Here is a 13937-nt window from a genome sequence, read left to right on the forward strand (position 1 = left end):
CCTGTGTCTGACAGTACACAGAGAAAGCACCAGTGCCCAACTGGTAGCTAAAGGTGTTCTCTCTACTCTGTCCTCTATAGATCATTAGAAATCCTTTCAATGTAAGAACTGTAGAAAGAAATGAAACGAGTCTCGGTTTTATAGTTGAGAAAGCAGACCTATAAAAGTTAAGAGACCTATGCAGGGATGCATAGACACCTAATGGGAGCCACTCTGCCTTCTTCATCTTTGCTCTTCCCAAGTGAGGTTATACAATTAATCATTTTAGGAGGCTGGTTCAGATTAGACTGCCTGCCTTTGAATTCTGGCTCCAACACTTCAACAGCTGTTATAAACTTGGGCAAGTCACTGTGTCTGTTATGCACAAAACGTGACAATAACTGTAACCACCTCATTCCATGTATATATTTAAAACTTTGAACAATGGTTGAGCATGTAACAATGATATTGTAACTACCTCATTCCATGTATATATTTAAAACTTTGAACAATGGTTGAGCATGTAACAATGATATTACCTCATCTCATCTAAATATATCAACTGCTATATTTGATATGTTTTCCGAAGCTACCTGGTTTGATATATTTTCTGGAGCTACCTAGTTTCTTCTTTGAAAGAAGATCAAATCTCTAAATAAAATATTCCTTTCCTCTACTCTGTTTTTCTTATGGGCAAAGGCCTCCTCTTCACCTTGGTGACCGCCATGACACTCAGCATGGTGCCCAGTACAGAGAACTACTTAGTAAGTGTCAGCTGACACACGAGCCAATCTCTCTGGTCCTTATCAACTGTTAAATATTGCCTTTCTCCCAGCTCATAAGCCATTTATTATTCTCTCATCGCAGGTTCCGATGACAGGTGTGACATTTTGTTATTTCAGAATTTGAGTTTAGAAAATGTGTTGTGATTCTTTGTAAAAATTTCAGAAAAGATTCTGATCAAATCAACAACAAGTATAAGAAATCTACCAACTTCACATCAAAACTAGTCCAACTTTAGAAGAGAGGAAGGGAAAGAGGGAGGGAAAAAATATTCTTGACAGTTTGTACGGGCTCTCAGAGGACTACATTATTTGTTATACACAGCATCCAGCACAACATTTACATTGTTAGGATCCAATGAGGAACTATTTTCTAATGAATTATAGAAACAGTACAGCGATAATAAAAGTTGTCATGATGAAGAGTTTTTCTTCACCGTTGACATATGGCAACTCAACTCACAATACAGCTTTTACAGCACTACACGCTAGGGGTTTCAAAATAATTTGTAGGATCACAAGATAACTGTTTTCAGATAAGAATCCTTAACAGTAAAAGACACAAAAATTAGAGTATTTCTGAGGTTCTTCCCAGTTTTAAACTCATTGCACAGGATGGAAGACATAATTTGAAAAGTCTAGAAGATGACAACTATGGATATAATCATAAGCCTGACATATATGGACTTAAAGAAAACACCAACGTTTATATACAGCAGCATCTCCACTGGGGAAGAAGAGGCACGTCAGCCACCCAGCTCAGTGCCTGAGATTTCAGTGATAGGACACAGAAGAGCACAGGGAGAGGTGAGGAGGACCATCCGCCAGGAGAGAAGGGGGAGATCACATAGGTTAATGGTGAAGTAGCATTTTTTTCTTCATCTTTTCAATATGACTCAATCTTCCCCCCCTCTCTTTCTAACTTTCTTCTATTCTCCCCCCATCTCCTTACTCCTTGTCTCCAACGTCACATTTCCGTTTCTCCATTTTGGTCTCTGCTCTTCTTAAACAGGTCTCATCACTACTGTGACTTCTATCTAGTTGTTCACAGGGTGGCCCAGATTTATTGCTGCCTCGTCTGACTGGGGGCCTGTCTAGGATCATCCGGTTGGACAGGGGCACAGAAGAGATTAGAAGATGAATGGGTAACTTGAGGATGGGCCAGTCAGACAGCAACCCTTCTTTCTAACACTCTGAGTCCACCTGGCTAAGGTCACTTAAGAAACCTCTGTTCCGATGGATTTATTTATTCATCAATATTAAAACTGTGTAGGTCAACTTATTGGTAGATAATTCTTCTGCAAAGAAGTCTGGGAAAACAGTGGTTTATGGGAATAAAGTCTGCCCTTTATCGAGCTCTCCTACAGTGTGCAGTCCAGATACTGTAGGATCACACTTAATCTTCCTGACCTCACAAGGTGCTTCATTGTGCCAAGTCCAACACACTTAGAGGCATATTGGAAGGTGGAGGTTCTAAGGAAAAATAAAACAACAAAAAACTTGACTCTGGCCTTAAATGACAAGACCGTAAGAACAAAACCCAAACCCTTGGCAAGTGGTTACCCCTGAGACAAGGAACTGTCAGGTGGGAGATGAGAAGAAGACCTTCCTTTTTCATTTTGTACCTATCTACGTTGTTTTAATTTTCTAGCCTTTAAAATATGTCAGCACAGATAGGGGAAGATTACGGTCTCATTTAAAATTTTCTTCTTTGTATTACTGTCATTAAAAAAAAAACCAGTAACAAATGTTACATGCAAAATTTTAAGAGCTTGTAAAAACAGTACCCAAGTATGACAGTCTGAGTTATCTTTAACACTGCAGTTTGAGGGAGTTTTCAAAACCCTAAGTATGAATTTCACTCAGTCAACAATTCAACAGATATTTGTTATGTTCTAAAGTGTAAGGTACTGATCTATCTTTAAGGTGTTTCCAATCTTATTTCCCTGCTATGTGAAAGAACTTTCTCTTAAATCTACACCACGGGCCCTCATGCATTGCTGGTGAGCATGTAAAAGGGTGTAGCTGCTTTGGAAAAGTTTGCCAGTTCCTCAAAAAGTTAAACATAGAATTACCATATGACCCAGCAATCCCATTTCTAGGTATATGCACAAGAGAAATGAAAACATCTGCCCATACAAAGACTTGCACACAAATATTCATTGCAGCATTATTCATCATAATCAAGTGGAGACAACCTAAATGTTCGTGAACAAGTGAACAGACAGACAAAATGTGGTCTATCCGCAAAAAGACAACCCTCAGAATAGGAGAAAATATTTGCAGATGAAGCAACTGACAAAGGATTAATCTCCAAAATTTACAAGCAGCTCATGCAGCTTCATATCAAAACAACAAACAACACAATCCAAAAATGGGCAGAAGACCTAAATAGACATTTCTCCAGAGAAGATATACAGATTGCCAACAAACACATAAAAGGATGCTCAACATCACTAATCATTAGAGAAATGCAAATCAAAACTACAATGAGATATCATCTCACACTGGTCAGAATGGCCATCATCAAAAAATCTACAAACAATAAATGCTGGAGAGGGTGTGGAGAAAAGGGAACCCTCTTGCACTGTTGGTGGGAATGTGAATTGGTACAGCCACTATGGAGAACAGTATGCAGGTTCCTTAAAAAACTACAAATAGAACTACCATACGACGCAGCAATCCCACTACCGGGCATATACCCTGAGAAAACCATAATTCAAAGAGTCATGTACCAAAATGTTCATTGCAGCTCTATTTACAATAGCCAGGACATGGAAGCAACCTAAGTGTTCATCAACAGATGAATGGATAAAGAAGATGTGGCACATATATACAATGGAATATTACTCAGCCATAAAAAGGAATGAAATTCAGTTATTTGTAGAGATGTGGATGGACCTAGAGTCTGTCATACAGAGTGAAGTAAGTCAGAAAGAGAAAAACCAATACCGTATGCTAACACATATATACGAAATCTCAAAAAAAAAAAAAAGGTCATGAAGAACCTACGGGCAAGACGGGAATAAAGACACAGACCTACTAGAGAATGGACTTGAGGATATGGGGAGGGGGAAGGGTAAGCTGTGACAAAGTGAGACAGCGGCATGGACATATATACACTACCAAATGTAAAATAGATAGCTAGTGGGAAGCAGCTGCATAGCATAGGGAGATCAGCTAGGTGCTTTGTGAGCACCTAGAGGGGTGGGATAGGGAGGGTGGGAGGGAGGCAAACGCAAGACGGAAGAGATATGGGGATATATGTATATGTATAACTGATTCACTTTGTTATAAAGCAGAAACTAACACACCATCGTAAAGCAATTATACACCAATAAAGATGTTAAAAAATAAATAAAAAATAAACCTATGGGAATAAAAAAAAAGTGGTCTATCCGTATAGTGGAATACTATTCAGCAATGAAAAGGAATGAACCACTGGTATATGCTACTTCATGGATGAACCTCAAAAACATGATGGTAAGTGAAAGAAGACAGATACAAGAGACTGCATATTATATATGATTCCATTTATATGACATGCCCAGAAAAGAGAAATTTACAGAGATAGAAAACAGATTAGTGACTACCTGGGGCTGGGGTAGGGGGTGAATTTTGACTCTTTTGGTTAAGTACATTTTATGTCATACTAATGGGAATTAGTGTAAATGGGCCCAAGGGATCATAATGGAGAGAGGATGTGAAAATGTTCTAAAACTGGGTATGGTGACGCTGCACCACTCAGTAATGTTACTCAAAGTCATTGAATTGTACACTTGAAATGGATAAATTTTATGATATGTAAAATATGTCTCAATAAGCCTGTTAAGAATAATCTGCCTCTTGGGACATCATGTCCCATCATGAATGTGGGAACCTCTGACACACGTGGAATGACCAACGAGAACATATCGACTAGTTTACCTTAGGGAATGGAGTTTAAGTTGGTTCTGCTTCTCTCCTAAGGGTATATGATCAAGTTTAAGAGCATGGATAAAAACACGCTCTTTTCTTTAAGAAGGAAGAACAGTCATTCAGGTGGCTGTGGAGGAGTCTGTCTCCAGGACCTGTGCTTTATGCCACTTGGAAATGTGTGAAATGCCTAAAGCTGGGCATTTAAAGAACTAGAAAGATGTTGAAGGGGAGGTCTACTGAAGTTCAGCAAATGGAAACAACTCAGCAGTTTAAAGTTGAGGAGCCATGAAAGAAAAGCTCAGCGCCAGGATGTAGGATGTAGAAATCAATGGATCAGAGATAAAAGCACTGGACGACAGATGTGAGAACACCAAATCAGTAAGCAACATTTAAATAAGCTGGTAGGTCACTAAAGAGTTATGGCATGAGATCCTTTCAGCATAAACTAAAAACCAAGATGCCATGTTGGATTCATGGAAATGCACAGCGGCTGTCAAAGTGCCCTGTAGGTGTCGCTGATGCAACAGAGGCTCACTTAATAGGACACTGGTGCCTGCGACTGTTAAGAGTTACTAGGCCTTTTGAATTTTGACTATTTTGTTTAATTATACTTTCTTTTTTTTGTTTTTTAAATTAATTTTTATTCGAGTATGGTTGCTTTACAATGTTGCGTTAGCCTCCACTGCACAACAAAATGAATCAGCCATACACATACAGATATCCCCTCCCTCCTGGACTTCCCTCCCATTTAGGTTACCACAGTCCCAGACCTTCAACAGTGAGGACCACCACAGCTATGGCTTATGGAGCGCTGACCATGTCAGGCACTAGGTGAAGTGAATTTCTGACATTTCGCATTGAAACTTCAAGGCAAGCCTAATCAAAACATCTGGCTTAATTAAATTTAGTTATTTATTTATTTCTTGGCTGCGCTGCACAGCTTGCAGGATGTTAGTTCCACGACCAGGCACTGAACCTGCGCCCTCGGTAGAGAAAGCGTGGAGTCCCAACCACTGGATGGCCAGGGAGTTCCCACAGCTGACTTTATTATTCTTTACAGATAATGAAGCTTGGAGGTGCTAAGCAACTCACCAGGGTCAAACTTCTAGGAGATAGGAAAGTCAGACTTCAGATCCTAGTTTCCTAGAGCCAGCATTCTTAACCTCTTTCTGTACTGCCTTGACAAATCAGCAATTTCCAATGATATTAACATTGAGCCATGGAGCTGATTTGGTTCATTAAATTTCTTTTCAAAACATTTAAAACCAGAACACTATTTTTCTCCATCCTTTCAAACTCCTCGATTGTTTTACCTTAATATAATTTTAATATTTTCTAATGCTGTAATTTTTTCTTCTTATCCCAAAGTTTATATTAAAAAGTATGCTGGTTGGGGGCTTCCCTGGTGGCGCAGTGGTTGAGAGTTCGCCTGCCGATGCAGGGGACACGGGTTCATGCCCGGATCCGGGAAGATCCCACATGCCGGGGAGCGGCTGGGCCCGTGAGCCATGGCCGCTGAGCCTGCGCGTCCGGAGCCTGTGCTCCGCAACGGGAGAGGCCACAACAGTGAGAGGCCCGCGTACCGCCAAAAAAAAAAAAAAGTATGCTGGGTAATCTGTCAGAGTTGGTGAGCTGGAAATTAGAATTAAAGAAGAAAAATAATATACAAACACACATATGGAAAGATATATAATATATAGATAATTTACAGAGATTTTTCTTGCTAAATAGTCACTTTCAATGTTTGGACTTCAGCAAGCACTAAGAAGTCGAGCTATACTCAATAATTATTCATCTTTGCTCCTCTTGCTTCCAATGCAAGATCAGTCCCCAACTGCAACTCTTATTCTGTTTGTCAAGTACCCACAATATGCACAAGACTAAGGTAATTTATTTTTGCTTGAATTCACTCTTTAAAGTCAAAATATGTGCCCCAAATCATTATTATTTCTTGATAATCCCAGAGAACTTCCTTTTAAGGTAAACTGCTTATATTGCATACATCCACCCTCTCTTTCTCCACACATATGAAATTGAACAAATTTCTAGAATTCTTACATCCCAAATTATTAAATTTTTAAAATTCAAACTGCATTACAAGTGTATGTGGCATGTGATATAATTCATTATTTGAAATATGAATCAACTGCCCAGAAGTATTATCAGTATTAGTTTTAGATACTTTTTGAAATTCATTAAAAGTAACGAGGCCATTACTAAATAAGATCCGCCAGAGACTTTAAGAAATAAGTGTATCTAACAAAATGTGTGTCAAAAAAGTTAGGCTATGTTAGAAATATCTATGCAACGTGAACACAAAATTAAGAAAGAAAAAGATAAAGTAGGGAAAAACTAGGATCTCGAAAGGAAATATGCAGCTAGAACTACCAATTCTTGGTTAAAAAAAAGGGGGGCTGTTATTTTTAAATTGAATATGTATTTTGGTGGTGAGTAAATGTGCAGTCTCACTTCCAGCACAAAGATGAATAAATAAGTCACAGTTCTTGGGCAAGTAAATGTACCTAAAAATTCTACTGCTACTTACACCACCATGAGTAAACTTTAAAGTAAACATCAAAGATTCTTGTGATACAATAAAAAAAAAATTCTACTGCTACTGACAGATAATTTGATTTGAGAGTATAACTTCCCCTGAGGTCATCAAACTGAAAGTCAGCTGTAAGCATATTATATACCTTAATCAGCGGGGGATGGGATCCCAGCCTCCACAGCTCACCAACAGATAGTTATTGAAAGTGATTATTTGCTGAGTCCTTTGAGAAATTCAATAAGGAAAAAACGTGATTGGAGTTTGCAATCTATTTGGGGACCGTTAACTAATGTACACTGGACTACTGTGTGAGTATATGTTAATAACTTAGAGCAGTATTTCGTACACACTAAACGTTACATAAACATTAACTGTTAATATATAGTAACAGTAGTAGCGGTGAACTTCTCTGGGCTGACCACATACATACAGGGTGAGCACTGGTAAGAAAGAGGAGAGTATGGCCAGTGATTAGGAGAGGCTTTAAATGAAGGAAAGCTCGAGTTGATTTACAGAAGTATCTTAAGAGAGACAAGAGAGGGCACTGCTTGAGCAAAGTAATAGAGAGCTGAGGAGGGAAGAATGAGGGAACCTGATTCAGTACTACGTTTGGCACACATGTTCCTTATTCTTCTGCATTATCGCCTCTGAATTACAGTGCTGCTAGCGTGGCTGGCTACAGAGGCTGTGCAAGCTGACCAGGATTAGGAAATGAGGTTGAAATGGTCTATGTGTGTCCAGATCATTACGGGTCTTAGATTCTTGGCAGAGGAGGCTGTTTTTTAAGAGGAGGTCATGGAGGGCCATCATAGATTCTAGAGCATAGGAGGAGGGATAAAGATTCAAGGTCAAGCTCTAGAGTTAGGAGTCCTGGACTTGAATTTGAGCTGTTCCCTTATTAACTGTGTCTCTGCCTGGCTAGTTACTTAACCTCTCAGAATTTCAGTGTTCTTACTTGTAAAATGGAGATAACGATAGTATCGACCGGATTCTGTATGACAATGAGTAAGTGTTGAGCATACAGCCTGTCACATAGCAAGCATCCTCCATAATTGGCAGCCATTATTAATTAAGAGGCTAAGGTCCTAGGTGATGAGGCCCATGTGGGTGAAGTTACAGGTGCAGAGAATGGGGAGGAGCAAGCCGTTCTAACACTCTTGAAGAAAATGTCCCTTGGGACACTTAGCCTTCAACAACTTTGAGCTTAGTGATGATTAATCTAAGATGAAATTCAAAACAGACAAGTTAGACTGGGTTTCCAAGCATAAAAATTTTGCTACTCAACATGATCAAAACAGACAAGTTAGACTGGGTTTCCAAGCATAAAAATTTTGCTACTCAACATGATTTCAAATATGGAATTATCACACCAATATATCACTGTGAAAATGTGTCTACCTGTGTCTTTAAATTACTTTTATTCTGTTACCAGAGCAGGAGTTTAAGAGCTCAGAAAAAAAGAGGGTCTAAAATCTTAGATTGAATCAGAAGTGACTTTAGGAGGCCTGGGAATTAACACTTTGCGGGGGAAAAACCAAAGACTCAATAAACCAAAGACTGCCAAATGGGTACATATCCTAACTGTGGAGAAGATTCAGTTATAGGCCAAACTTTTTATAATATCTTGTTTGTGTATTTAATGTGGCAATGGCCACCATCGTCCCTTGAAGTACTGTAATATACATACATGGCTCCCCTCAACAGTGCTCTTGGAGTTACAGAAAGACGGATACCAAATCACATTCATTCTTGTATTGCCCACCATTATTGAACAAATAGCAGGTATTCCCATTTGTAGAACTGAAATGAATTTGTGAAACTGAATGTTCCAAATGAAGGGCTGGCTGTTCGGGGCCTTGAGCTTCAAGGTGGTTGTGTATCTTCTACATAATTATGTTCTCAACATCTAAAGAATTTTAATTTAACAAAATTAGTCTAATGCTATGGCAGATGTTTTCAATCAATCAGAATGCTCTCCTTGACTGAGTATCTTGAGGACTGGGAGGGAATGTGAAGATTTAAAACTTAACAGCTGTTGGGTGGGCTTGAATCATTCTGCTTTGTGTAGCTGAAAATAATAAATAGTGCCTCTGGATGAGTTCTGATCCAGGAGTTTAGAGTCCTGGGTTCCAGTCCTGCCAGTGCCACTTACCACTCCTGTCACCTCAAACATCTATGAAATGGTGACCAGACTAGCCACAACACCTCTTCTTCAGGGAGGTAAAGTTTATAAAAGAATGGTTAAGGAAATACATGTCATTTGCTGGTTCATCTTTTTCTTGGGCTTGAATTATTAGTATAAAGTAAGGATGTTATTTCTGGGTAAGGAAACAAGAACATTTTGTGAGAGTTATACCTAGAGCAATTTTTCCTCAATCATCTTTTTTCAGTCAATAAAGTGCAAAGAACATGAGCTGAAGTAGCCAAGGAAAGCAGACACTTGAAGAGAATATGACCAAAGCCTTTGAAACCACAATTCAAAGCAGCTAATAAAAGCTATTCTTTTTCTAAAAGGTCGGCCCAAACTTCAATAAATGGGTGGAATATGCTTTACCAACACAAGTCTTTATGTGCAACCAGGCTGTGTTCCTAAAAATGAGTAAATGCTGAAATAATGAATGATGAGGATTGAATTTTTTAAATCTTTTTTGGGGATTGAATCTTTACTATTAAAAAAGTCTGTCATCTTTTTTATACTAGTAGCAATAAAGCATTTTAGATACCCAACAGCTTGGTACCATAAAAATTAAAATTGGGCTTATTTAGATATTTACCTTAGTCTCACTTAATGTTATAGTGATATAGAAAATGACCAAACACTTAAAGATTCTTTTCTTTTTTAAAAGAAAAGTTTGGGAATAACAATCACATAAATAACCATACTTCTGGATTTTAAAAAGTACGTAAGATAAATAAATTTCATTACAGGAAGCTAATCCTTGTGATCAAATATTTGAGTTTTCAGCTTCTTAAACCAGAAGAGTTTATAGGTCAAACAATGTGCAAATCCTATTACGCACGTGAATCTTTTGGGAGGATAGTCACAACCCAATATCTGATGTTTTATGTTCACTATGCTCCCTCACCCCACTCCCACACCCTCCCTCAAAAAAAAAAAAGCGTATAACAAGTTTGTGTTAAGTACTCAACAAAGGCAGGCAGTCTTTGAGGGAGAAAGATAAAGCGTATTTCATATTTTCCACTACTTTTCCTCTCTCGTGAGGGGAAACAGTGAAGGGGATGGAGGGAAAAAAACACCCTCACGCTCCGAATTGAACGACAAAATACGCATCTTTGTGAAGCTAGTGACCAGACGACATCTACGGGACAGCTGCATCTTCACACAAGTCATTAAGATGTAAGACAGTTAGAATAAATGTTAAGCGCTGCTTCTTGATGTGGCTTGGAGCTCTGAAGAGTCGCCCCAGACCTCCCTTGGGATTTATAAAACACCGGTCGTGCTCTCGGCTCAAATAATTCCCATCCCCACCGGACTGCAAGCTGCAGTGCGTTTCTGAAACGCTGCCGTGCCTTTTCTCTACTACAGAATCGGGGACAAAAAAGAGACCGGGCGCCACAGGAAGAGTTCAAGCCACAATTCTGTCCACGTTAAAAGTTCCAGAAAACCGTTCCCATTCCCAACTCTTCCCTGGCAGAGAAGTTCGGGCAGCGCGCGTTCTACCGCCGCGGCTGGGATCCAGCGAAGGGTACTTACTGGGCTGAGCCAATTTTGCTCTCTCTCTTCCCGAGCACTTTGGCAGGCTTTGTGTCGTCCACATCTTGCTGTAGTTCAGTCATCAGGGCCGCGTCTGGAGGGCACCTTCAGACAGTCTCCTCCTCCCGCTTCCCCGACTCCCACCGTCCGGGGCGCAGGCCCAGCGAACCCGCCGCGCCCTCCCTTGCGCCCTGGGCCGCTCGGCGCATCCGGGCCGGCCCTGCCGGGGTCCGCCAACCTGGACACGTTCGAGCCGGCGCGATTGGTCCGAGCTGGCGGGGCAGAGCTGGGAGGGAGGGAAGGGGAGGGTCGAAGCGAAGTGACAACCTCTTTCTCCAACCCAGGAGGCGGAGGAAGAGAAAAAGGAAACCTGTTGAACTAGTCTTGCGGGCAGAGGAAGCTAATTGGCCAAGCAGGTGAAACATATGCCTAACCCGGCGCCGTATAAGTAGCCTCCTGGTAAACTGGGCTTTTTTTCTACCCCGACTGTAAATATGGGGTATGAAAAATGGGCGGCCGGCTGTAGATGCTGGAAACGACAGGACTGAGTGAGGCTCTCTCTCGCACAGATGCGCTTTGTGGTCTGGCCTGTGCCCCAGCCTAAATTATTCAAGCAGGGTGTAGTCTCTTTGAGGACTGCCTGTCAGAGCTTAAACAATACGTCGGTTCAGTGACTGAGGCAACAAGAGGTAGTTCCTGGTTGACCCTTCCTAGTTGGTAGGGGCGGAGGGGAGCGTGGAGAAGCAGCCATCAAAACCTCACCAGCAACTTGCTTGCTACGCGCCCAACCAATAAAATGAAGCCACTTCTTCCCGCCTTGCTGGTTCTGTCACGTTTTGTGTTTGAAGCATCCACGGACTCATTTAAGGAACTTTGAGACCTGCCATGTTCTAGCCATTATTCTAAACACCCATTTAGTAGAGTGGGGAAGGAGAAGAAACTTCCCTCTGCCCTTCTAGATTCTTCTGGCTGGTCTAAGGGTTACCTTGACGTGAGATAGATTAATAGGAGAAAATCAAATTTAATTACCTGCGTCCAGGGGGCTCCCTAAGAAAATGAGGCCCAAGGACAAGTTAGGCAATCGAGGCTTATGTGCCACCTGAGAGAAGAGAATGGGGCAGGGGTTTGGGACTTCATAGCGTTGACTGAAAAAAAAAAACAAAATTGCACAACCTAAAAGTTGAGAATTATGTTTTATTTGGCGGACTTGCTGAGTACTTAAGTCCAGAAGACAGCCTCTTGGAGAGCTCTGAGGGATTGCCTGGAAGAGGTAAGAGAGGAGCCAGGATATATACGAGTTTTGGCAACAAAAACCGGGTAGTCAAAAGATTACTGTTAATTAAAGAAAAACCAGACATCTCAAGTTAATGAATTTAGCACTCTTCTATGTATGGGGAGATGCAAGAGTCTGGGCTTATTGAAATCATTCCTTTGATATGCACCTTAACTGTCTGGGGCCAGTGTCCTGCTTTTTTCCATCCTGAATCCCCTCAGGGTGCACAGTTGTGGATGGCTCCATTGTTTGAGGGAAAGAAGGCAATTCACAGGAAGATGAAAATGAGCAAATGGGTGGCAAAAACTGTTTGCTGGGTCATACAGAAACAATGGAACACAGAGAGGAATTTCAACAAGCAGACTTTGCTAGGTTCCTCCCTGTCTACACACCTAGTTCATATTATACTGTAGTAATCTACGGTGACAGCTCCCTTCCTGGAACAGGTCTTCTATCTAAATTTTTTTAGGCAGTTAGGAGAAAGTTCAAAGATTCTTCCCCAATCTTTTGGGCCTTGCTTCTTTTTAGCTTGAAATAATCTGCATGCCAAAGGGATGCATTTTGGGGTGGCCAACTTTGCTCCCCTGCAATAGCAAATAACGTATGTGTTGGTAGATTTGTAATTTGCTACAGAGTAGTTGAGAATAAAGAATAACTAATATAAAACCTTATTGTTGGAGGCCTAACTTTATGGCTGGGATAAAATTACTAACATTACGCTCCGGGGCTGCCTTCGGATTTTCTTCTAAAATTAATTTTAGATTTAAGAATAATTACAGGGCTTCCCTGGTGGCGCAGTGGTTGAGAGTCCGCCTGCCGATGCGGGGGACACGGGTTCGTGCCCGGATCTGGGCGGATCCCGCGTGCCGTGGAGCGGCTGGGCCCGTGAGCATTGCCGCTGGGCCTGCGCGTCCGGAGCCTGTGAAGTAGTCAATAGCCCTTTCCTAGTGGGGAGGAACTAGAAAGGAGCTAGTACACAACGTTATTTTACTTAGTGGCATTTGCTTGAGTTTAGAAGACATTGTCAAACAGCTTCCTAATTTGTTTATTCTTTGGGCTATTCTACAGTAAAATGGAATGCAGTATTTAAAAGGCAGCAGCAGTAAAATGATAGGGAAACTTCACTGTCATGTGATAAAATAGAGACATAAGATTATGTCTAAAATACATTTTGGGGGACTCTTTGATTTGGCACCAATAAAAAATCCTACCCTCTATTTTTCTTCCTCCAAGCCTCTGGGAACATAATTTCTTGTTTCTGACATCAAAGCTCTAGCCAATACTTCTTCCAGTTATCGAAGCAGTTCTAGTAGAAAATGCCTAACCCACAACCTTTCAGGAGGTAGGGGCTTCTATCCAACAGCTTAGAGTACTGTGAACAGAGAATGTTGCCTGACATTCCAGTAAACAAAGTATGTTGCCTGCCATCCCTGTTCTGTAAGGATCAAGCCATTAGCCACTGCAGGTACCCACTTACGGTGTGCCCTATGGGGAATTCAGGATGGAGAAAACCAGGAAGCTATCTGTGCTTTGGATACTGGCCCTAGATACTAGATAGTTAAGATGTGTATCTAAGGAATAATTTCAGTAAACCCCGAATCTTGTAACTCCCCATACATAGAAAAACACTAAAATCATTAACTTGAGATATCTGTTTGTGATTAGCAGTAATCTTTTGATGTTCGACTACATGTTGTTTTGGGGGTTTTTTTCCCAGCA

At 40.8% G+C, this 13937-nt stretch overlaps 1 protein-coding gene across 5 annotated transcripts in view; it reads right to left on the minus strand.

The window, feature by feature from the left end:
- The window catches only part of GRAMD2B (GRAM domain containing 2B), a 105115-nt gene that overhangs the window by 56743 nt on the left and 34435 nt on the right, over nucleotides 1-13937 (minus strand). For 2 of the 5 annotated variants that reach the window (XM_033405813.2, XM_049707264.1), the window contains exon 1: nucleotides 10946-11234. The exons of 1 other annotated variant lie outside the window; for it this stretch is intronic. In XM_033405813.2, coding sequence (XP_033261704.1) covers nucleotides 10946-11028 — 83 coding nt within the window. In that variant the 5' untranslated portion in view covers nucleotides 11029-11234. Of the gene's footprint in view, nucleotides 1-10945; nucleotides 11459-13937 lie in introns of those variants that run through there. 2 more of the 5 variants (XM_004279855.2, XM_033405817.2) reach the window with 2 other exon arrangements.

The sequence above is a fragment of the Orcinus orca genome, chromosome 3, assembly GCF_937001465.1.
Source record: "Orcinus orca chromosome 3, mOrcOrc1.1, whole genome shotgun sequence".
Classification (NCBI taxonomy): domain Eukaryota; kingdom Metazoa; phylum Chordata; class Mammalia; order Artiodactyla; family Delphinidae; genus Orcinus; species Orcinus orca.